The 24,423-nt window shown below is 39.7% G+C and overlaps 1 protein-coding gene across 1 annotated transcript in view; it reads right to left on the bottom strand.

Annotated features, from left to right (window-relative positions):
• PLPP4 (phospholipid phosphatase 4) overlaps positions 1-24,423 on the bottom strand; it is a 65,065-nt gene that overhangs the window by 5,427 nt on the left and 35,215 nt on the right. The window contains exon 6 of the mRNA XM_040607499.1: positions 2,740-2,910. Coding sequence (XP_040463433.1) covers positions 2,740-2,910 — 171 coding nt within the window. The remainder of the gene's footprint in view (positions 1-2,739; positions 2,911-24,423) is intronic.

Below are 24,423 nucleotides of genomic sequence, written 5' to 3'. Positions count from 1 at the left end.
CATTCACAACTATGATATATATACCAGGATATAACAAAATATCCTAATATTCACCAATGCTGACACGAAGATCTTGAATATTACGTTCTCCAGCCAAAGTAAAGGGAGATCATAAAGTACTCATAACACTAACATTCTGAGCCTCCTTGATGGCTTTTTAATGTAAGGATGCTCCAATTCCATATTTCACTTACAGTATGTTAAGTCTTGGACGTTATATTGATGGTCCTTGTTCATTCTCAGCAGCACAGTTTAGATTTTATCACAAAGCCACCATAACACGTGATAACATAAGAAGGGGAACAAGTTGCTGAATGACAGAAGCTGCAGCCGGAGAGGGGCATGCGGTGGTGCAGGGGGCACAGCCCCACGGGCAGGAGTGGGCAGGAGGGGCCCCTGGCCACGCAGCAGCGATGCCCCAGCAGCCCCCTGATTTTGATTGGTAATAAATCAAACTAATTTCTCCAAGTAGAGTTTGTTTTGCTCGTGAATAGTAACCGAGGGATGTCCCCATCCTTACCCCAGCCCCCGAGCCTCCCACCATGTCCCCGCTGCCCGGCCCGGCTGAGGTGGACAGCGATGGGCAGGGGGCTCTGCCAGGCACCCCGCACCCCCAGCCAGCCCGTCCTGCCACAGCCTTAGAAAACAGGCAAACAATATGCAACCAGTATGAACCAGACCATTGAAAGGAGCACTCGGGACCTTGAGAAGAGTCTAATTTGCCAGCCCAGCAGTGCTGTACCAGCAGCACCGCGTAAAGCCAAGATGACCTACATAACAGGATCAGACGTACCAAGTCTGGTATTTCTGATAGGAATACGGAGACAAATTGGGGAAAAACGATCACAGGCTGGTTTACTTAGGAGGATACATGACTGAAGAAAGGCACCTGCAAAGGCAGCAAAAAAGAGGGTCAAGAAATGGTACAAGAACTAAGAGCCAGGAGGGGTTTCTGACAGTGGAAGTGTGGACGCTGCTGGGCAGTAGTGAGTTGGGCTGTGGACACGGGAGGGAAGCCATGTGGGCAACCGACCGGATTGTCCACCAGGTCCGTGTCTGAAAGACTCAGTGTGGGAGGGTAAGGCATGATATAACTCTAGTGTAACAGAATGAAGTCACAGAATTCTAACTTTGTCATGTAAGTGCATAGTTCATGAACAGCATAGCCTCCTACATCAGTTACATCTCACATCCAAATGTTAAAGGACTCTGAGACAACAGTTTTCCTGTGAGAGATGCAGCTGGTCTGACTGGTGCTGCACACCAGAAGTGCCTACTGGGAGGGAAGAGGGGATGCTGAGGCATAGCCCTGAAGCTGTGAGGTCAGTGCTAGTTAATTCAACCTCACTCAGAAACCTGCTGAAAGGTATCTGCTCTAGTTAAATTGTATTATAACAATGCCTCATTTACATGAGAATGCTCACATAATATGAATATCCAGAGTTTCCACCAAAGACAATAAGAAATAAATGAAAAAGAGAGTAGGATTAAGCACCCTTCAGACTGCTGATGCTTCACTTAAGAATGTCCCCTGTTGTTCATTACATGTCATTTTTAAGGATGCAGGTTCATCCATGAACAGACATTTTATACAACTCACCCACATATCAAATACTGCTGTTAAGTCTTTAAAACCATCTTCCATCTTGTCAATAACTGTCATTCCCTCGCAAAGATAAGATTTAAGATTGTGTGGCATGTTTCTTTAGCTTTGTGGATGTAATTTATGACCAAAAAATACATTGCACGCTGCTCCAATGACCTATTCATCCATACCAAAGACATTCAGCATTTAATTGCAGTTACAATTTAATAACTATTCATGCTGAATCCATCATGCTAACACCTAGTCAGTGTAACAAAACATCAGCCTGGATACATCTGCAGTCCAAAACTATGGAAAACAATTGTTAATAGGATGTAACAAGAAGATTAAGTATTTTTCTTCCTTTCCTGACTTTGGAAAGTGTGGAATGGGCACCTTGGGAGCAATTACAACCTTGGCCAAAAAAAATTAAGAAAACAGAAAACATCGAATTTTGCAGCAAGGTTTTCAGTGTGCGCAGAATCTGTTACAGCCTGTGCTATGTAACTTGGTATGCAATGTTTCTATACTTCTCAAGGAGGGGCCATAAACCCACCCCATGCCCAAGGTAGTATGATTTGCATGAAAAACAGTGTATTACATCATAGAACCATAGAATCGTGCATCAAATGACCAGAACGTAGACAAACGGCTGAGTGCATGTTTGCAATGAGTAGCTACACACAGATGCTTCAGTCTAGTCTAATGCACATGCAACCACATACGAGCAGTCACTCATGTACCCAACAGGTACATAGCAGATACCCAGAAAAGCAGTGGGAAGGACTAAGCCACATGAGAGAGCTACCCTGAGGGCCAGATCCAGCCTACAGCCGGATCCACCCAGGAGAGATATGGCACTGGTGTACATTTGTAAAAAAAAGATGTAAAAAACCCCACAAACTTAGATTTGTATATAAATATTATAATGTACATTGTCTATATAAAAATATAGAGCAATAAAGGGCCCCTGAAGTATTTTCAGAAGTTGAAACCCTCAACATCGATCCAGGAGCAAGGAAAATCTATAGCATACTATTGTTTTTTAATTCCTGTGATTTAATCACACCCCCAATAAAAAAATAGAATCAAAGCAATACAAGGCTATTAAAAAAAACCCCAAAACCTTAGAAAAAACTATCACTGTAACTCACCTTGCCAGTGATGTTTGTAATCACACATACGTGACAGGGCGATCATCATGGCACAGTAGAGTGGGAGAATTGCTGCACAAAGCCTCCAGCTCTTCCCCCGGCCGTTTTCCGTGAAGCAGTGTAACTTTCCGGCTAAGTAGAACGTGGTAAAGCCAAGGCCTGAAAATGCAACTGAAAGAAAAACACATAATTACAGTATTTTGTCATTAACACTATCCCTTAAGATCCTTTAGGATGTGACAGCAGGATCCTTCTACTGCAGAAAAGTCTTGGACTTTCTAGGGTGATACTAGGAGCTAAGGTAAGTTGAGAAGACCCATCTGAAAAAAAATCAAGGGAGTTTCACAATTTAAACAGCGATTCCCATGTAACCATATAACAATGCTGTTATAACCGAGTATTTTAAAAGGGATGTAGCAAATAGCCTTAGCCTAGGTAGAGAGTTTTCTTGGTTTGGGTTGGGTTTATTTTTTGGTTTTTTTGTGAGGGGGCTGTTTTGTTTTGGTTTTTTTATTACAGAAATCATGCTTCCAAACTTAAAAAACCCCACTGTTCTTTGGGGCTGAATGGGAAAAGGTAGTGTCCCACAAGATCCATGACGTACGTAAGTTTTCCACAGCAGCAGTGTTACCTATGTGCAATGTAAGGAATCAGGCAAGCGAACACTGCGAAGCAAAGGAACTTCCTTCTCATAGATACTCAGCTTTCACGTCATCTGACATGTCTGCAAATACAGTGGTACCTCTAGACATTCATCTATCCAACAACAATTTATTTTTTTCCCTTTAGCAATTTACCTTTTTCCTCTGGGGGAGACATCAGCTGTGGAAAGAATCCCTGATTTTATTTGCACATTAAACATTTAGGCAAATTTTTAACTTGAGTCACAAAAGTCCTTTCATGCTTAACCTTTAGCACATCTTTCCTGATTTTAGAGCTATTCTAAAAAGCTGAGGTTCAAAGCAGAAAAGGATTCACTTTGGACTGCCACTGAATTACACTTAAATGAGATTTTTAGGTTCCATTATCCTATTTCTAAAGAACATGCACAACTGGCAGTGATGACAGAACTCAGGCTCCAAGTTTCTATAATGAACTTCTTTGCTCTTGCAGCTGTTCACCTTCCAGAGAGACACTGGATGGATTTCTTTATTTTTATATGCATTTTTAATTTTTGTAAAAAATGTTTGATTTTTAGTTTTGGCTGTAGGAAAGTTAGTGCTGTGGCTGAACATGTGCCTCTGTGAAAGACATCTATTTTCTCCACAGATAGCATACTCAAATTTGCTGCTGACTGCAGAGATCAAAATAGAACATAAGCACATAAACCACAGATAGCAAAATTATATTTATCCAAGCATTTGAAATCCTTTTTCTGACTACCTTTATACTTTTCATGTTTTTGATATCTAAGCACCTCTATAAGAGGTCATAGGTCCATTCATAATACATAATTCTGTTCTGATATGAGTGAACTTAATGGTAAAATCGCCATCAGTGCTGAGTCGGACAGGCATCTTTTTTCAAATCTCCTGCTAGGGCTTTTCAAACGCCCTTCTCCTCATGTTCTCCAGTGCTAGATGTGATAAAGTAATTATTTGTGTTCTGCTGATAAATCTATGGGATGGTCAATTTTAGCTGACAGTACAATGATGTGGTTTTGCAAGTTTATACTACACAGCTGTTTGAATGCAATTACTGAAGATTTGCATTTCATCTTCAAACACACAGATAAATCACTTCTTCAGACTGGCTGTGGCAGAGCAAGACAGAATGCTGATTAGCCGTCAAACCACTGTACCACAGATATTGTTTCCTAGATGCTTTTTCAACCAGTGCTGATTCTGTACTTGTCAGAAGACAGTGGGAGGCAAACCTTAAAATATGATGAACAATCCTCAATAAATAGAAGATTTCTTGCAGACTGGGTTACCTTCTTGTGTACAGACCTTTGAGAGTCATATAAACTTGCTTTAACTTTCAGACTATCTATCAGACAAAAAATAATTTCTTCTGACATTTCTACATCACGGTATTCTTGAAATGACTGTATTTTCCAAAGAGCAGCATGTCGTACACAGAAACAGGCTGTGAGATGCACAGTCAGAGCACCAGGCTACAGCCACCACGGAAGACATAAATCTATGAGACAACATAGCTCAGAAAACTGGAATACGCCCTCCCTTTGCAAATATCCTCTCCAACTCTTCACACCTAAAACAAATAAACGTTTCTTCTTCTTTCCAGTCTTGTGCCTCTCACATTTGTTAGATTAGCCACTGGAATATGACAAGACAACACTGCTCTCTTTTGTGCTCTCCCTGTGGCACTAAATAATTTTGGTGGCATCTGCACCAAAGATCTGCAGCTCTTTATAGGGTTTTTTTGATGGTTAACAACACACATTTGCATCTGCATGAGCAGACATAGGGGTTGTCCATTCTGCAGACCTTTGAAACTAGAAACACGTCTAAACTTACCTGAGACTGCAAGGACAGGGCTACTCTGCGTTGTTCCATCTTCCAGTTGAGTAAATGGAGTGAGTAAAACTCTGTCTTTGATATTCAATATCAAGTGCAATCCTGGAATGAATACGTCCAAATACTTCCTCTGAAAAATTAGCTTTATTTTCGTATTTCCATTTTCTATCTCGGTTTATTATTTTTTTAGATCTTTAGAAGGAGGAGAACTGGAATCTGAAGACAGTATTTCCAGGCAGAAGCATCAAGTGCTTTGTGGCTTCATTTTCAGGCAATCTACACCGCCTAGCAATTCAAAGGGCTTAAAGAAATACTGCCCAAACTATAGAGTAGGTGTTCAGCTCCACAGACTCCTACGCAAGATTACTAGCATTTGCCAGGCAATTTTGCTAGCACTTGTCAGTGTGTTGGACAGCAGCAGCAGATTGAGCTAAATGGGCTTTAGAGCAAAACTTGTGATATTTTCTTAAAAATTATTGCACCAGAATTTGGTTTTTTTCAGGATCTGCCACATTTTCGGAAGGAGGTGCTTATGAATGAATAGGGAAGTTCAGCAGGATCTACACTTGCACCAGACGTAAAGGCAGATTTTGCCTTAGATGGTTGATGTGTTCCTCTAAGCTAAAGTTCAGGTAGAAAAGAGACTTGCAAACACTCCTCCAGGGGAACTTACGCCTAATCTAAGGTGGAAAAGTAATATAACGATGCTCTAGCTTGTGGCTATGAAACTAGTGTTCTGCAGAGCAGCTTTACACTGCAATATTGTAAGATTGACTTCCCTCACCCTGCAGCATGCACATCCAGAAAGAGCTGCTTGGCCCCATAGTCCCAGTGTGTGCAGAGTCAGCAGAAAAGAACGTGGAATTAAGAGCGAAACACTCCGGGATGTGGGAGTACCCATTATAAAGGTAACTATATATTTCAAGACAACTGGATTGTTGTGCACTCCATGCAGGCCACTCTGCCTGATGGCTGTATTTTGAAAATGATGCCGGTCAATAACATTAAGGAAAACAATTGACTCTTCAGGAATCCTGGGCCTATAGGCAATACTTACACTGAAGAATTGGTCGATCAGTATAATATACCCGAGCATTTTTTTCTGCACCAGCTAGAGTCGGTACCTCAATTTATCACAAAGAAAACGGAAACACACACATGCCCACATCACGTGCCCTAACATATTACATACTGCCTAATGTTATAATAAAAATTAGCATTCTGCGTAAGAAAGATTCCAAAGAATCAGCAAAGCAATGCTCCTTATCTACACAAATACTTCTGCGAAGGTGGTTTCTTCCTAGATCATTAGAAATTCAAGCTCTGTTTATATAAAGGCAAGAACAACATACAACACCAAGCAGACCTCTTCGGAGACATTGAAAGAAATGAAAATAAGACAAGCAGTCTGATTTAGCTTAAAACAGTGTTAACTCAAGATAGAGGTTGATGTAAATTTCAGACACTTTTTTTTTTTTTTTTGGTAAGTTTCAGACAAAAAATTGATTTTAAGTGTTGGAAGAGGAGAAAGGAATGAATCACACAGTATAAAGCAATCAGATATTTTAAACTATTGCTGTACCTAACTCAAATCAAAGCCCTGACACTACCAGTTGCTGAACACAGGATAACCTCTCCCGAGACAAGCCGCATGTTCTGTCAGGGCTTGAGAAAACGCTGTAGAGTTTGCAAATGCGTTGAAAGACTGAAAATGGAATATTTGCTTTGTAGCATCTCTGCAAGATCGCAGCTGAGACAAGGTTATCATTGTTCTAAGCGCTATGGAAACACACAGAGAGGACACCGTCCCATGAAGCTTAGCAACTAAAGATAGGAAGGCAAAGGAGGCAAGGTGAAGTGCAGAGAGCAGAAGGGATTTGCTCAGTCAAGGATGAAACCTGGCTCCTGGAGCGCCAGGGTCTGTGCCCTAGCTCAAGGCTTGTGCTGCCTCACGGTTCTCCCTCTGCCTCTGAAAGCTGTTACTGAGCTGTTCCCTTTACATCAGGCAGCGATGGTTTATTAAGAAATGAAGACAGATGAAGGGAATTTTGGTCTGAAAAGGGAAAATTTAAGTCTTACAGGAATAGGTGCTATGAGCTAACTTCAATGGGATAAAATACTTGAAATTAGAGGAAAACACCTTAAGCGGCACTCGATTTGTCCTGTTATTGTTTACTCCATTTCCTCTTCTACTGATAGCACCAGGTAACTGGTTTAGGGCCAACAGGGTTATTTAAACACCAGTAAAAATCCTGGATTTGCAAATCTTTATACCTTTCTGAAGAGATTCTGAAGGCAGCTGAGATTCATAATGCATGTTGCTTTATTTGTATGGCTTTATTTCAAACGATAATCTACAAAGAGTCTTTAATAATGCATACCCACTCTCCAGATAATATTAACAGTACCTAGATAGTCATGGTATCTAGTCATAAATAAAAGTCAGATTGTGAAAAATTAAAATGATTTCCGTTCCCTTTTTTATGCCTGTTCTAGCTGTTTCACTTTTCTGTAATGTAAGCCTCCTGGTTCTGTTTGCAACACGGGTATAAACCATTCAGAGACTGTACTGCAAGTTCTGTCATACGGCCCAAGCCTGCAGGGCAGTAGAGAGCAAGCACACTGTCTTTGTCTGCCCATCAAAATGAATCCCCTGTTCCCACTGTCGGAATGAGGCCTTTGAATACCAGTTACACATTGGATCAATCAACTTGAAGCCACCACTCTAGGTCGGCCCAGTTCACAAAGTGTGCTGTGCTGGGTTTGTTCCCTGCAGATAACGCTGCCTGCTTTGCTTGCTGAATAAGGAGTCTTCAAAAGTTCACAGCTGGCAGCCAGAAGGGACCAGCTGACCTTTTCATCTGACCTTCTACATATCACACCAGTAAGTATGATCCACTTAGCACCAGAATGAGTTTCAATAAAGTATAATTTTCAGAGAAATACTCTGAAGACAGAGGAGCAGAATTATCTTGGATGCAAGAGGACTTGTAACACCAGCCACCTGGTGAAGTTCTGACAAAACCATGATAAAATGGTAAACCACCATCATCATGGGCCACCTTCATCTGAGGATCAGATTCAGTACAACGCTTACAATAGAAAGAGAAATATGAACACTGCCATGTAGGCAAAAAATCACTAAAGGCTCTCCAACAGTTTTCCTACAAGAACTGCTGCTCCCACTTGCAACGATCAAGTACAGGCAGAATTGATGCACGCTGTTACAAGCACCTACTGAGGTAGAAGCAAAAGGGGGTATCTGAGTATGTTTATTTACTGTTACAGCAACGACCCGAGCAAAATATTTAACAGAAAAAAATGAAAACCTGGCATATCTTCTGCACACAGAGTCTATGTACTAACTCCTCATCCTGCAGTTGCATCAAAGGGTGCAGAACCTTGCCACCGTGGAAAAACCTGCAGGGGATAACGGCACTCTGTAAAGGTACCCGGTCCAAGCCTTGGAGTTCTGATGAATGAGCAACCAGTAGGGGGTAAAAAAATGGAAGAGCCAAAAAAACCCCAATTGCGTAGGGTTTCAGAACTAACTAGATAGCTGTAGACTTCTGTGTGAAGACAAAAAAGTGTTGTTGACCTTTATATCCTAGTGGTTTAGGAATTACCAACTTAAGAGAGTGCCTTTCAACTTGTGTGTATGTATCTGGAACTGCTACTGGAAAGCACATTTTAAAACTGTACCATAGTGGCACTTGAAGCATGTCAAAAACCAGCATCCTCCCAGGCATTATCATTATTGGAATAAATAAAACTACCTAAGACTCAATCTTTCAGTTTGTTTCTATCACCTTCTTTAAAAAAAAAAAAAAAAATTACAGAAGAAAGAAGGCAGATGGTAGCATCTGGAGACGCTGCAGACTCCATCCTGACATCCAGTTTTCTCTAGCCAGGGGATCTAGGTGAATTAAAAAACCTAACTGTATGGACCAAACCACTTACCACGTTGAAATGCCTAATGTGAGAAACCGTGAACAAGAATCTGATCTAAAGCACCCCAAGTAAATTATTCATTAAAAATGTAATTGCTTTTGTGGGTGTTTTCTGGAAATTAAACTACCCCATGAGGACCTTCAGCTTCTCAAGCTTTAACGGATGCTTTGCTAAGCACACAATCCATGTCTTCTTTACACTAAGCAGTTTTTGAGCTGAAGAAAAAATTCTCAACTTATTTAAGTGGCAACAAATTATGAAACTGCAAAACAACCACTCAGACAGCCTATGTAACAATCAGAGAAAATGATCCATCTCTTTGTCTGTAATGCTTTATGCTTGCAGTGATTACTGTATATTTTCCAAATGCAAACACATACTATTCATCACTGGAATTGCACAGCAGCCTACTGCAATTTTAGCTAAGGCTATGGTGAACGTTTTTAGTTTCACACTGTTCAAAGACTGAAATATTTATCTTTCCTGAAGGAAAAAGTATGATACCAAATGGTTGCATAAATTTTAATGCTGAAATTCAATTCAAAGAGCATTTTATAGAAGTACAATTCCCAGAGAACGTTTAGAGCTTATTATCACAGGCTTTTTTTTTTTTTTTTTTTTTTCAAGTGGGATAGTCAATCACCTTCCCTTTGGCTTAACTTTATTAATTTCTTTTCAAAAAGAGGAACAGTTCAGCAGAAGCAACCTGAAAAGTACATCACAAAATCACAAATGTATGCACGGACTTGGGAAACAAGGAGATATTGGAGACAGAGACACGTTAGAATAAAAATAGACCTGTATTATCTGAAACACAAGTAATTAGAGCATTATTCATTAGGGGTTTTTTGCAGGACCGTCACAGTGAATTCTCCTGAACTTCTTTTGTTTTTTCCTGACGTATTTTATTTTCATGCACCCTTCAAGATACCTCATTACACTTGAAATATGTAAAGTGGTCTCAGCGTGCATCTCATTGCTACCAAAACATAAGAACTAAGTTCTGATTTGTTCAGCTAATGACGCCATTTACAAAAAGTCTTAAAAGTGAACCTCTTCATAGCCTGCTTTGCCGTTTCTGCTGACAGAAACCTTGAACACACACACACCCCTTCTCTGAGATCACAATAAAGACAAGCCTAAAAGGGCTCAGACCCTGGAGTCACTTTGAGGAGAAGGGGTCAACATTCACGCACAAATCCAAGCAGCCTGAGCATTAACGCAAGCTACAAGAGGCTGTCTTGTAAACTCAGCCCTGCTCACACAACTGTGTCAGAGCAGAAAGATGGCTTTTCTCTGCCTGGTGTGTTTTTTACTCTTTACACACTGCCAAAATCCTCACGCTTCTCAATTACACTTGGTGAATTAGGTCCACCTAATGAACTCATATCAGATTTAAACCTAGGACAGAATGACATCAGGATGCAACTGGTCCTTGAACACACCCATGATGGTGCTGCTCTAGTGTGGTCCCTGGCTAATATACTCTCCTCCTTACAGGTATCAGGAACACCAAGTGTTGACTGAATTATTTTTTGTTAGATTTGATGTGCATCCCTTTATGCAATAAAGTCCTGATACCATACGTCTAGTTTCTAGAGAAAAAAAAAAAAGAGATAAGAGTTGGCAGGTTAATTCAAACAGGTCAGAACTAATTAAACAGCTACTACCCTGTCAATTATCAATAACCAGAGAATTGATTTCTCTTTCTGCTAGATCTCAGCATCAATACACTATATAACCACAAGTTTTAGATCATCAGCTTTTCATTTCATTGCCATAGGGGGATTTATGAGATACCTAGCTACAAATAATCCCTGTCTAGCGCAATTTTTTCTTTCCAGTTCAATGTTGGAATATACCAAGTCCCACACATTGGACCTGGGCAACTTCTTATTTCCTGCTTTGCTATACATATGTCATCAGTAGTATCCTTGATAACGGATCACATCCTGCTCAACTCCATGTCCTTCTATTCACCATGCTAAGTATTTGTATCAATCTTTCAGGGATGCGCATTTAATTTAAAATTTGTTTGAAGTGAATTGCAGAAGTATACAGATGAGCATGTAAAATGCAGTTAAAAGACATGTTGAAGACGACCTTGATGGAAAGAAACTTTTTCCAATCATCTGATGGAGGATCAGAATGATTCTGTTAAACACACAATGCAGCATGGTAGGCAGTGTCAAGGAGTTTGCTGGATTCTACTAGTGTTAGTACTGCCTGCAAATAATCCCCCAAAATATTTCAAAAAGAAACAAAGGAAACCCCAAGATTATGTACATCCAGAGCAGTAGGGTTATATAGAAGATCTCTACTTCTCTTTTCATGCTGTGAGACCCAGCAGGAATAGGAAAATTTTATTTATTCCTGCTACACTGCAAAGTGCAAAGCAATGAAGCCTGATCCATCCACCATTCGCAAGAGGAACTTATCATTGGGGGGGGTCATGTAAAGAAGAAGGGTTTGAGGGGGAAAAAAAAAAAAAAAAGGCAAGCAATCTGAAGCCTTCTTCAGTCACACTTTATGTAGCAAAGTGAGAACATCAAAAGGAAAGTGGCTGCGCATTATATTATACTGAATTTCATGCACACTCCAAACTTGTAAATAACTCCCTCGAGAGAAACTTTAACTGTCTTGAGAGAATCAGGACTGGAAAGTGGGTAGCTTTGTTTCCAATGCAGTCTAGATCCTCTGAAGAGAGCAAAAATAAAGTTGCTATCTGTCCTTTTGGAGTACACCCTAGAACTGGGATTAATCTCTTTAATCAAGCAGAGAAAAGGAGAAAATTATTACCATTTACTACCATAACAAATAATTCTTATTGTGTTAAATGCTACAGTGTAAAAGATGATGCATAGAACATGTTTGCTAGGCAGGATAAATACCAATGAGGAACTACTGCTTTACATTGAAATATCACGTAATAAACCCCCACATTTTTTATAAATTCAGAAAAAAAACAGTCTTCTGGAGGTGTGCTTGACGCCTATACATAATCCGAACCTCTAACAGACTAGCAAGAGTTGATTTATTATTAGAGCCTGAAAACTAAACTTTAAAGAGTTCATCTCACAAGTCCCTCATGAATTCAAGCAGCCTTTGTTATTGAGTACCGAGAGGTAAATATGTCAGAGAAGAGGTAAAAGCATTAAACACAACCATTCCTGAGTATATTTACAGTTTGAATTAAAAAGTCAATAAACCCCACAGGAGAATGTATTTTTTTTCCTTGCATATCTAAGAAATCCATTCCTTATTCCCCTGGATTCTTCTTTAACAGGATGAAATATTTGAGGGAGACACTGCCATACAACTGTTAATTAAGAGATTTATCTTGAAAATAGGGGAGCAGCAGCAATTACGGCCAAAAACCTGTGGCTTATAGCTCATCTGTTACTTAAAATGTTCACTTTCAACTGAAGGAAATATGATTATCCTCCATGAAATTGCTAGCTAAAGATAATTAACAGTTAAAATTTAGATACCCAACTATAATTACATGTACTGTGGTAATATTTTATATAAATTATCATAGGATAGCAAACAATTCTATCGAAATTCAGTAATTTCTTCACTCTGAGGCACATAAATATTTTTAATTTTTCAAACAAATTAATGCCTTTTAAATTGTAAAAATATTTTCATTTTTACAACTGACTAATTTCAATTATTTCGTGAAAAAGAGGAGGAGGAGCTAAGCTAGCTGTCCTTTCACTCTAAAGACATAAGACTTCCCAGCCTCCTTTTTCATTTTTAGTGACACAGCAAGGCATACCACAAATACAACATTCGCTTAATTAGTGCTTCATCAAGCAAAACTGGCGCAAGCATGAACTGCATAATCGGCTCTGATGTCGTCAGAGAAGGCAACTCCTTGGGAGCAATACAACGATAACGCACTAGGCAGTGACAAGCACTGAGAGGAACAGTTTGTTGTGGAGAAAGAGAGAAAATATTATTTTTTTTATTTTATTAATACAATCAGCTAGTCAACAGCAGAGGGGCTTTTTTTCAGTCCCCCCTCCTCCCCTGCAAGTGGTTTTTCTTTTTTTAAAAAAGATCCCCTATGCTATGATGCACTGTCAGTTTCACCCATGAGTCCAACTTACATTGGCTTCCAACATGATCAGACACTTTTCCAACATACTGATTCTCCAAAACTTTCTGGTTGTTTAAACAGAACGTAGGAACCCTAGACAAAGAGACTTCTAAACCCACTGCCTTAGTTCAGACTGAAAGAAGCAGAAACTGAAAGTCTCAAGATAAAATCACCAGAGAAATCGGTTGATTGCAACAAAACAGTATTAGTTTTAAAAATATTTTGCGTAAGCATTTTTTGTGTAGGTTTCATTTGATAAAACACTGACTTCATTATTTGCTCAGTCCTCTGCAGATGGGAGGAAAAAAAAATTACCTACTTACTTCTCTGTAATAGCTGGTGCTTTCTACATTGAGCTGACAGTAATAGCAAAATCCAAATGAGGCTTTCTGCAGATGTTCTGTATTTTTGCCTTTCTGGCATAAACAGTATGCTTGATTTCCTGCATTTATCTCATAGCTTTTATCTCAAGAGACTTAATATCCCTTTGTTTTCAAGAGACCTAAATTAATGTTTTTAGAAATATTTATGATTGAGATTTCTGCAATTTGATAAATCAGTCAGCAGCCTCTAAAGAAAGGTGCCTAGCATTTTAACTTTATAATTTAATTTCAAGGTTTTTATTGATTTATTTTTCTTTTGCTTACAGTAGAGTTGTAGTTGATACTCTTACTGAAATAATTCTGGATTGATTCAGTTATTTGCAGTACAAGAACATGTACTTATGTGAGTCAGCTCTCTCACTCCTGCTGCTCAGAAGGGGTCTGAGTCAACAAGTAGTATTTGGAGACTGGTCACAACTAGCTCTTGTAGAGTGGAAAACACCCCCCCCCCAACTCCTGAAGTTGATCACCCTCTATACAGATTCAAAGTCCCCATGGGAACAGAATGATCGGTCTTCCTTCCTTGCAAGTGGCTCAAGTCTAGGCAGAGCTCTCTCACACGTAAGAGCACTCTCACACATAATCTGGCTTATCCTTATCGTGGGCTCGAAGACCACAGCGTGACGCAAAACAGTGCTACAAGAGGGGACTGTCAACACTGTCTTCACAGCGTATGCCTGACCAGCATGAAACTGCTGCCACAGAAAGCCCTACCCTCACACTCTACAGATGTCGAAAATTACCCTATTGAGATGAGCAGAATAAGAACCGCTTCTAGCAGTCATTCCTGATCAAACTTGGCCAAAATGTTTCACAGCTGACAGGACTGGGGGTAAATTCATACACAAACACCAGCTTCTAGTTCTCAAAATAAGAATTCTGACTAGACCTATGATTCCCTATTTTCCTCTTTGCAGAGGAGGAGGAAGGGTTATCCTTCACAAGGCCAGGGTCTGACCTGACATTAAAGTTAGAAGAGAGCAAAGACACATGTTTATGCAGTGAATACAGTAAATATGCAAGCAAGCTATGGCTTTCATTGGCCATCTACCTGCTTCTCATATACAGTGCAGTAGCCAAGCTTCTCTTACCTCCCAAGTGCTGCCTAAAACTGCCCACTGTTGAGTTTACCTACCTTAAAAAGAAAGCTCTATGCTGAAGAATATATTACTGAGGAAGAGCTAACAACACTTCTGGTTTAGAAACATCTCTACATTTGGTTTGTTCTTAACAGAAATGCTACACAAAAGCATATCAAACAGATTTGGGGGCGTGCTGTCAGCGCGATGCTGCAATGGTAGTTTCAAGGAATCTCCATATTTGCCAGTGCTGTAATGAGACTTCTTCCTTTAAAGATGGTCAGAAATTGATGTGACAGCCTCCTCGGTCTGAGTTAAGTTGAGAGCCATCCATTTTCAAATTAGTCTTGAGGTTTCTGACCCATTTTGCTCCAGAGAAGAGCTGTCACTGCTGCTCACAGATGAAAATTGATCTTTAGATCTCTAGTGTAACTCAAAGCCCTCTCAACTGAAAAGGTCACTCAGAAGAACAATGGTCTTAGCTTTACATACTGCTGAAGTCTACAACATCACAACGAAGTCTTCTGCAGGCGGTGAAATCAAGCATATAACTTGATCCTAGATTGTGAATTTTACCCAAAATGCTAAAGTTAGGCAAAAGAAAAGGAAGAATTAGACCAAAAGGTAATTAAAATTATTCCCTACACAGATGAACGCAAAGTGAACAGCTACAATAACCAAGAAACAGCAATAGCTGCTGGGAAAAGTGGTTTATCGAACCTAGGCTCAGAGATTTGCTTATAATCCCAGCTCACTTTTTAACTTCAGCTCTCCAGCTCTTGAGGAAGAAGCATGTTGACTCATGGAGTCATTCATTCTATTCCTCATTAATGACCCAGGATTCAAGATGATTTCATGTTTTTTCTTACTTTCCTCTGAAGTCTCACTCTACTCGACTGCCTGGTATGATCTGGTCTCCTCAGTAGGAAAAGCAAAAACAAATAACAAGCCCCCCCCACCTCTTCTTTAGCATCCTACGTCAGTCACAAATTACAGTGGACTGCAAGTCAGCAAACCACAGTCCTGAGATCAAGAAAGCAACAGGCTTACCTGGTACTTTCTGATTTTTCGTGCAGTACTTTGTATTGCTAAATAACATGTTACCATGAAGAATCACATTACTTTCTGCTTTTCTCCAAGAAGGTCTGCTGAATTTTGCTAGACAGCGGAGAGATGTAACATCTCATGCTTCAGTTCTTTTAGTCATTTTAATGAAAAAGGCTGGGTGCTGGTGAGAAGCAAAGAGCTTTTACACGGCTTGGAAGGAAGCCTACTGTTTGCAGAGAAACTGATGGAAAGGTAAGGGCCTTGCCTTTCACCTTAAGACTGAGCAGAGTCTCAGACAGGTAAGTGGCAAGCATTGACAAAGATGAATAGCGTACCTGCATGGCTATACCTTTTTGTAACCAAAAAAAAAAGTGGCTAAATAGTCACCTTATTTATCCCAATAATATGCATTAATAGCTGCTTGATAAACTGTCACCTGAGCCAGTCTATACTCAAACTCTGGATAGCTTGTGGAAATCAACTGTTAATTCCTCCTAGAAAAAGAGCGGGGCACAGACCTTCAGCATTCATCTCTATTCTGCATAAGGGAACTATCTCCCGAGTCCTGCCTCTAAAGGTGAGTATGCTGCCGTTCCTGGAGGAGATAGGATGCTCTGTAAAGGATGAGTTGGCGATACTCATGGCCATTTCCCCTACTGCCGCCTGCATTCAATGACAGTCATGAAATGCAAATACCGACAGCAGCATTAGCTTTCCAGCCGAGACTCTCGTTCTGTGAGGAGCCTTACTGAAGAGCAGTCCTAAGGAGCTACACAGAACTTCGCTTCCAGGAAATACCTGAACGCTGGAGGGAAAGGCATGCATGTTCTTAACATCTGTAGGATGTGGGGGCTGATCTTACTCACAAAGGAAGAGGCGTTAATGCAGCGAGAATAGTCAGCTGGGATTCCTCTCTCCTTACTCGAAGACAGGGCTGGGAGATCTCTGCAGAATTTTCTTGTATATTCTTAAGCTTGTTACAACGGATTGAATAATTACTGCTGTATTCCTAATGGAATCTGACAATTAAAGTAGGAAATTACTATTCAGGGCTGGTCTGAAGAAGTAATCTCATTTATTACACCAGCAGAAAACGGTAACCAATTGCTTTTTTCCTGTTGCTGTTTGTACTTCCTTTCCCAGAGACACTGCTCTTTCTTCCAACAAACAAGCACAAATGACCTCATACCCAGTACTCTTGCAATGTGCATACCCTGCTTTTAATATAAACCGAATCTACAATGTGTAACATGCTCCACTAGCATGTTTTCATAACAATTTATTAAAGTACACAGTAGGTATTAAGATCCTAATTCCTTGGTCACTTGGTCCATTAACCTTGTTTGTTGATGACTTCTCTGATGTAGTAATCATGACTATTAATAGATTAGAATTCTCAGGCAATTCAGTTCTGGTATTGATTTTGATCCGAGCAAGATTATGCCCTATGCTGGAAGTGGATGTTTACTTTGATTTGCCATGAGTTTATACCTGCAAAGGCTCATCATGAAAAATGACACTGTGAAAAATCAATTCTTCATGATGTTAGAACTGATACAACCTTGCAAATCTGGCCACGGCAAACATCAGTGACAACTAGCAGTGACAGATTACTACCTAGGTCTTATTTTCATTAAAAGCGCAATTTATTAAAAATAAACAGTGAAAGGAACCATTTTTTTGAAAAACATGAATTCCTTATAAAAATGGGGTCAACCAATACATAAAAGTTGACTGTTTACAAATAATTTGCCATTTTGTCTATGAGGACTGTAAGGTAAGTCTGAACTATACTCTGAAAGGCAGAGAAAATAATTTTCTTCTTCACTTCTAAAAGGCCACTGTTCTCTCAAACATATTGAGACACCTTCGTTCATCAAGGAGATAATTAAAAAACATATGATGTAATGGTCACTGTTATTGTTCCAACAACCACACAGTCTGATTATAGGTTTCATTTCAGATTTCTGACTGAATTCTCTGATTTCTTCAGCAGTATTCAACAGTAATCACTACAACTGTCTTTCAGGCAATATAATATAGAGAAGAAAAAACAAAACCAAAAAACACAATCAACAACGAAAAACACACACAAGAAATACGAGCTTACACAGCATGATGTTAACATTCACTCTGGAAGCTGTACAAAGCAAACTGAGACATTACCACAAAATAATTTCTTCAAACCTTGTTTTTACCTTGCAAAAGGGAACCTCTGGAATCAATAAAGATTCCTATTAGAAATAAATCAATCAGTAAATAAATAATCAATGGCACAATTTAGCCAAAATTCAGCTTTTCAAACTAATATAAGTAACTAAATTGCAGCTACAAAAATAGTCACATAAGTATATCATTTATTTTGCTGCTAGTACAGCACTTTTATACAGAAAATGATAATTTTTTAATTGATTTTATTCCCATGAACCTATCCAATCCAACATCAAATTGTAACTTTAATCATCTCTCCAGCCACCGTGTTATTCAATTGATTAATTTTTATCATGTTTGTTTTTCAGCCAGTTGACGTGAAATCCACTAGCATCGAATGAGATGGTTCTATCAACAGCCAACATTGATCTCCTGAAGTCCAACACAGGGAACTGCAAAGCCCTGTGCTGGGGGAGGTAGAGCCAGACTCCTCAGCGGGAGCCAGTAAAAGGAGGAGAGACAACGGACACAAGCTGACGTGCAGGAAATTGCATTTAAACATAAGAAACAACATTTTCACTGTGAGGGTGGTTAAACACCGAAACAGGTTTCCCTACGAGAAAGTTTGTGGAATCTCCATATTCAGTTACATGGAAAATTCAACTGGGCACCGTCCTGGAGGAACGGACACTCACTGACCCTGCTTTGAGCAGTGAGGTGGGATTTCACAGTTTCCAGAGGTACCTTCAACCTAACAGTTCTGTGAATCAATCGATAAGCTCATACCAACCAGACTACCAAGTGATTATTCATTTATTCCTAGCAGACACATCTATTTCAGGATGCGTATGTGGGTATTCATGGCAATCACAGACACAATCGGCCGCTGACTGCCGATACTAAGCAGTGCAGGCTCCAAAGAGGTTAAATTAAACTCTCACCAAGCCGTTTCTTTTTTCCTTCAGCACAACGGTATCAAAAAACAGCTTCATGCAGCTTCCTCAAATCTACAACAGCAATCCCTTAGCTGAAAAACATAGCTTAAGTAATTCTGACCAATTCAGAAATAACACATTCAAAAATAGTCACTAAATAAAGCTGAGGCCGAAACTCTGGCAATTGCAATCTGCTTGCACATGTTTTGAGTAAAATAAGAGCCTGAAGGGTGTTATAGCATGATGAATTAATCACTTCTTCTAAGGCAGCAAACAGGGTCAAGAATTTGGCATTTCATTCACACAGAATTTTTGGTGTTTCTAAATAAAATGTGTTGTGTTACTATTATTTGCCCATACTTGCTTATATGAGGACTTCATTACTACAGTCATGCCAGCATGTAAGATATCTGACCGTGTAGAAAATTATTATTTTTTAAAAACCTAAACAACCTATTTTACTGACCAATATTTGAAGCAAGTCTGTATTGCCTGAGTTGCTACTTTTTTCTCAGAAAGCTTCAGGAGATAATGAACTCAGAAATCATCTACATGGCAAGCAGATCCTAATACAATACTACGGGTTTTGCTGCTGTTGCAAAGCTACATTTACATGAGAATGGTCTATCGCTTGTGGAGCTGAGACATGAAATAGGTCTCTGGACACACCCTTTTTGTCTACTATATCTATACTTTATTTATATAGTATACTTTTTGTATACTATATGGCTTTGGATATTCCTCTAGCACTTTAATAATAATAATAACAAAATCTTACGACTACCCAATAAAAAGTCCACAGATGTGAAAGAGAAGGCGGGTTATGACAGTAAGAGCCCCACACTCTGAGATCACTCCGTGATGCTCTCCTCAACCCTCCCTACCGTGGCAGGTCACAGCGTCCATAACCAGACACAGGAACGCGGGATCGTTCCGCGGTGGATGCAGCACAGCCCTACTGCTGACTGCCAGCTCAGCCGCGTCTGGTTCATCTGCTGGCTGCTCTGGTAAGTAACACAACGAACATAAGCAAACATTTAAGGTCAGATTGAATCAGGAAGCTGAGCCAGTTTTGGCAACGGGTGAATACTCACTCATCAAACTATATTAACATAAACACATTAATACTTTTGCAGCACTTTTTTCCTTGCTGTTGGTGGCCTGTCCTCATTCACAGAGACAAATTCTGGGTTAAAGACTCAGTTAAGATGCCATGGACCACACTTTTCTGCCTATGATTTAGAGCTCTGTGCCTGAAACTTTGTACCATGAACTTGGGAAGATGATCTGCATTCATATTTTATGGCAAAATCTTCACAGCTAAAAGCTTAGGGAAATTAATTTCAGACAGCAATAGGAACAAGACTTGGATTTCTACAAATTTGTGCTTCTAAAACATGCTTCCCTTGAGAGCGGTTTTTCCCATCTTTTGTAGTATCCCTCAGTCTCCCCCTCTTCATACCCTAAACTACCTACTAGTCCCCCTTCATCATACACACAAAACATGCTCAATTCCTCCACCTGCAGAAATCTACCTGAAGTCCTGGTAAACGGTGCTTTAAATAAATCAGCACTCAGCATACAAATAGTCTAACAATATCCAGAAAAGTAGATATGTGTTCATTCTTGGTCAAAGACTCCATCCATTCACTGCAAAACTGTTGCTTTTTCCATAAAGATCCTTCAAAGGATCTTGCATAAAACTATTTTTTGGCACTGGTAATAAAACTATTTGTAACTGACAGTCTCTTTTGTTAAATAAATCAGAAAAAGTAAAAACTCTACCAGATACAAAGGCCAGTCATTCAAAGATTTCAGACGTAAGGAATGGCAATCTGCTTCAGTTCATTTGTTCCACTCCTAAAATTGCTAGATTTTAAATGCATCCTGAAATTAATTTCCTTGCTTTGCATTGTAGAGTGCCTTACAGGATTTGCAGAAGACTAAAGCATATATTGTGATAGCGTGTGTTTTACAGGATATCTAATTGTCTTCAAACACTTGTTCTTCATAGCATATTCCACAAGTGATACTATCTGACGGGAACCCTGCAACTAACAGCATGTACAATCACAACATGCACTGGTGATGGCTCTGTATCACTTGCCAAGAAGCGTATAAACAGGCTTTAAAAGAGAATGTCAGTGGTACTCTGACAGCTCCTAAAGCATTACCTTGGTCCTTGTATTAGCTGGCGGTCGGGTCTCTGCACCAGTCCCCACAAACAGTGTAAGAACCAAGGGAGATGGGAACTTCTTACCCACTGCTGTCCATTCCAGCACACCATCGTATCTAGTTCTACCCCACAATTCTTTAAGACATGATTAGATATTTTCCAATGTTTTCCAATATTTTCAACACTTGGAGACTTCCACAGTGCAGTAGCCCGAAGAATTTTCTCCTGAACTCCTTATTAGCACACTTGGTGAGAAAAACAAGCAAATTCGCTACCAATGATGTACATAAATACAGAAAATGAAGTTAGCATGACAGTAAAACCACAAATTATGCAGGAAATTACTGGAACACATAGCAAACGGTAATATTAAACTGTAGCTTAATAGTGGAGAATCATAGTGACATGGTGAATTCAGAGCAATTTGAAATGAGGCACCAAGCTCAGAAAAGAAATGTCCAATTAGGTGGCTCAAGATTAGATCAGAGAGAGGTATTTATCCTAGGCTGAAATCACAAACCATGTAATAACCACCCTAATTTTAAGCTGCAGGAAAATCCTACTATGTAAGATGCTTAAAATTAATATAGGAAAATAACTTTTTTAATTTGTCAGGAATCATCTGTGTATAGCAATTAACTGATATGCTGTAAATGATGCAAGAAGGCTTTTCTATCTTCAGTGTCTAGGAATCTATGTGTGGACCTGAAAGATGAAGTCTGTTCCCAATGGAATTCTGTAAGATTTCAGTGTACATGGCTTCCAGGTCAAACCTTTCAAAAACAGATAGAGGAAAGCAGATATTCCCAAACTTCATATGCAAACTGAACATTTTTTGCATATTAAAAGTTCAAGGGTTCAACTGAGCTCTATTGTTCAAAACAGGGGGGAAGAAAACCAAAACTAACCCATAACATTTGATAGAACTTTTTTTACATTTATGACAGTAGCAGGACCATAAAGTGAAATGAGAATTTGTCCCTTTAGTTGTCCCCCTGCTTACAGCCACTGGCAATGTCACAGCTACTTTACTGGTCATATTTTTTCTCCTCCTCTGACTCTCTGTCCACACCACCTTCTCTAGCAGCATAATCGTAGTGGATCAGCTCCAGGTCTCCTGTAGTTCATTTGTTCTGCTGGCACTGATGAATTTGAACATGCATCTTTTGCTGCTCCAGTGAATAGAGTAAGAACACAGAGGGGTTTAAAACCAAAGTCAGCATCAGCTGATGAAGCACTAATGTGGTTCAAACAAGTCACCGTTCTTTGTGAATGGAAGTTCTAATGTGGAAGTTCTAATGAACTGTTGTGGCTGGTGACTTGCCATGCGTCTCCCATCCACCCCAGCAACCTTGTGGCAGCCGCCAAGGATCTGGAAGACAGTTTACTATCTAACCAGAGACAGACAACAAATTAACTTAACTTTTTATATCTCTTACCCCTGGAAAGTAAAGGTTTAATCTCCTGCATAATGAAGGAACGGACATGCTAATCACTCCATGTATTTTACAACACTTCCCTGTGCTTAGAAAAAGAACTGAATTTTGACTGGTGTGCAACTGAAATCTGGACCTGTCACCATCCCTAAAGCTATAATGCATGACTGATTTAGGGAGAACAGCTACATCTGGCACTGTCACCGTGTGCAGCTCTCCCAGAACTCTTCAGAGGTCCCAGGGCATTCTTCCCCCTCCTTCCCTTGCAACCAATGTAAGCTGCAACTCATGAACAGTACATGCTTTACAGAAATGTGAGCTCATATGGAAAACATGCTCAGTATTTCTGTCACCTTAATTAAACACGTACTTGACATATAGTCTTTTATTCACAAGCAGAATCAGCCTTCCTAGTGCATGAAAAAAACCCTGGTGGTTTGTAGGCTGAACACATTCCCTGAAGAAATTTAGATACATTCTCTAAACAAAGATACTTATCCGGTTATAGCAATGGTAATTTAAGACTAAAACAGGAACTAGAAAGCTGACTTTCTCCTTCCAGATTCCATGGTAATCAATTCCAAATTTTGTCACCAAAAGAAACTCAGACCTCTCTGTCCACACAAACACTCACTGCTTGTAGCCTATATAAAGAACGGCACATAGTGAAATCTTTGTGAACTGGCAAACCCATAAAGCTATTTACAATAACAAACAGCTTTTATTGAAAAGAACCCCTCTGATTTCTTTTCCAGTTTTTTATCACTGAATATCTGGTCTACCTGGAATTTGTCCACTAGATCTAAACCTGGTATTATAACCATTTATTTCCCATACACTTTTTCTGCACAATAACATACTGGCAATAATTAAACTTAACAAGAGGCTTCTGTATGATGGTAACTTCTCAACAACAAATGTTAAGCGTTAGATATAATTGATTTTCAGATAAATACCACTACTGGACTCTAGGTTCGTATTTTGTTTGTGGAAAGATCTTGTCAGCCTGACGCAAATGTCAAAATGACATCAGTCATGAGATAAAAAGGAAGAAATCAATTACAAAAAGCTTTCTATCCATCCCATCAGTACAATGTATGCCTGCAAAGGCAGTGATCTTTTCAGTTACCAGCTATGCATGTGGCTTACCCAATTAACCGTTCTGTGTTTATTCACCATATTTTTCCTCTCATCCATGAGTTTTCATGCATTGCATTCAGTTAAATACTCTTTATTCACACATTGCATTTTTTACCAATTGATATGCTGGGTAATCAGCACACATTAATTCCAGACAACAAAAGGTTTATACTGATTTCTGCATAATTTGTTCTGTTTGTTCCATTAAATACACTAAATCATTCTGTCTGTATGTCCATCCATTTGTTGTTCACATTCATTTTTTATCTGTTGCTTGCTGCTGCTGTTTGAACCTTGCTGCAAGGAGAGAAAACAGGTAAAGGGTCTTGTATTGGTCGATCAGCAGTTGCATTATGTACTTCCCAGACCGGCAAGGAGCAATCTGAGGAAACAATATGTTCTCACAGCAAAGGGCAGTTCCTACCATACTCCACCAAACATAAAAAGTTCCTTCACAAGGTCACCGCAGAGATGGCTGAACTCCTCCACTCCTCACTCGGGTCAGCACTTTCAGATGGTGTAACTGGCTTTCGGACGTTCAGAAGCTTCCGCTGTTCTCAGACCCATCTTTGAGATAAACTTGCTTGTTATTTGGATCACAAGCTTGCAAAGTACGTTCAGAGCAAACCCCGAAGAACATGTGTGCTTACTCCACATATCTTGAGAGGTTAGGAGGCCACGAGGTGTCTCCAAGGCAGGCTGCCTTAAGGCTCTCTGCAAGATAATTCTACAGAAGACACACAAGGAAGGACACAGGCCGGAGGAAGAGATGCTGCCTTTATGATCCTCATAAACATAATT

The sequence above is a fragment of the Falco naumanni genome, chromosome 9 (genome assembly GCF_017639655.2).
Source record: "Falco naumanni isolate bFalNau1 chromosome 9, bFalNau1.pat, whole genome shotgun sequence".
NCBI classification, from domain to species: Eukaryota; Metazoa; Chordata; class Aves; order Falconiformes; family Falconidae; genus Falco; species Falco naumanni.
This window is presented reverse-complemented; position numbering and strand designations above follow the sequence as displayed.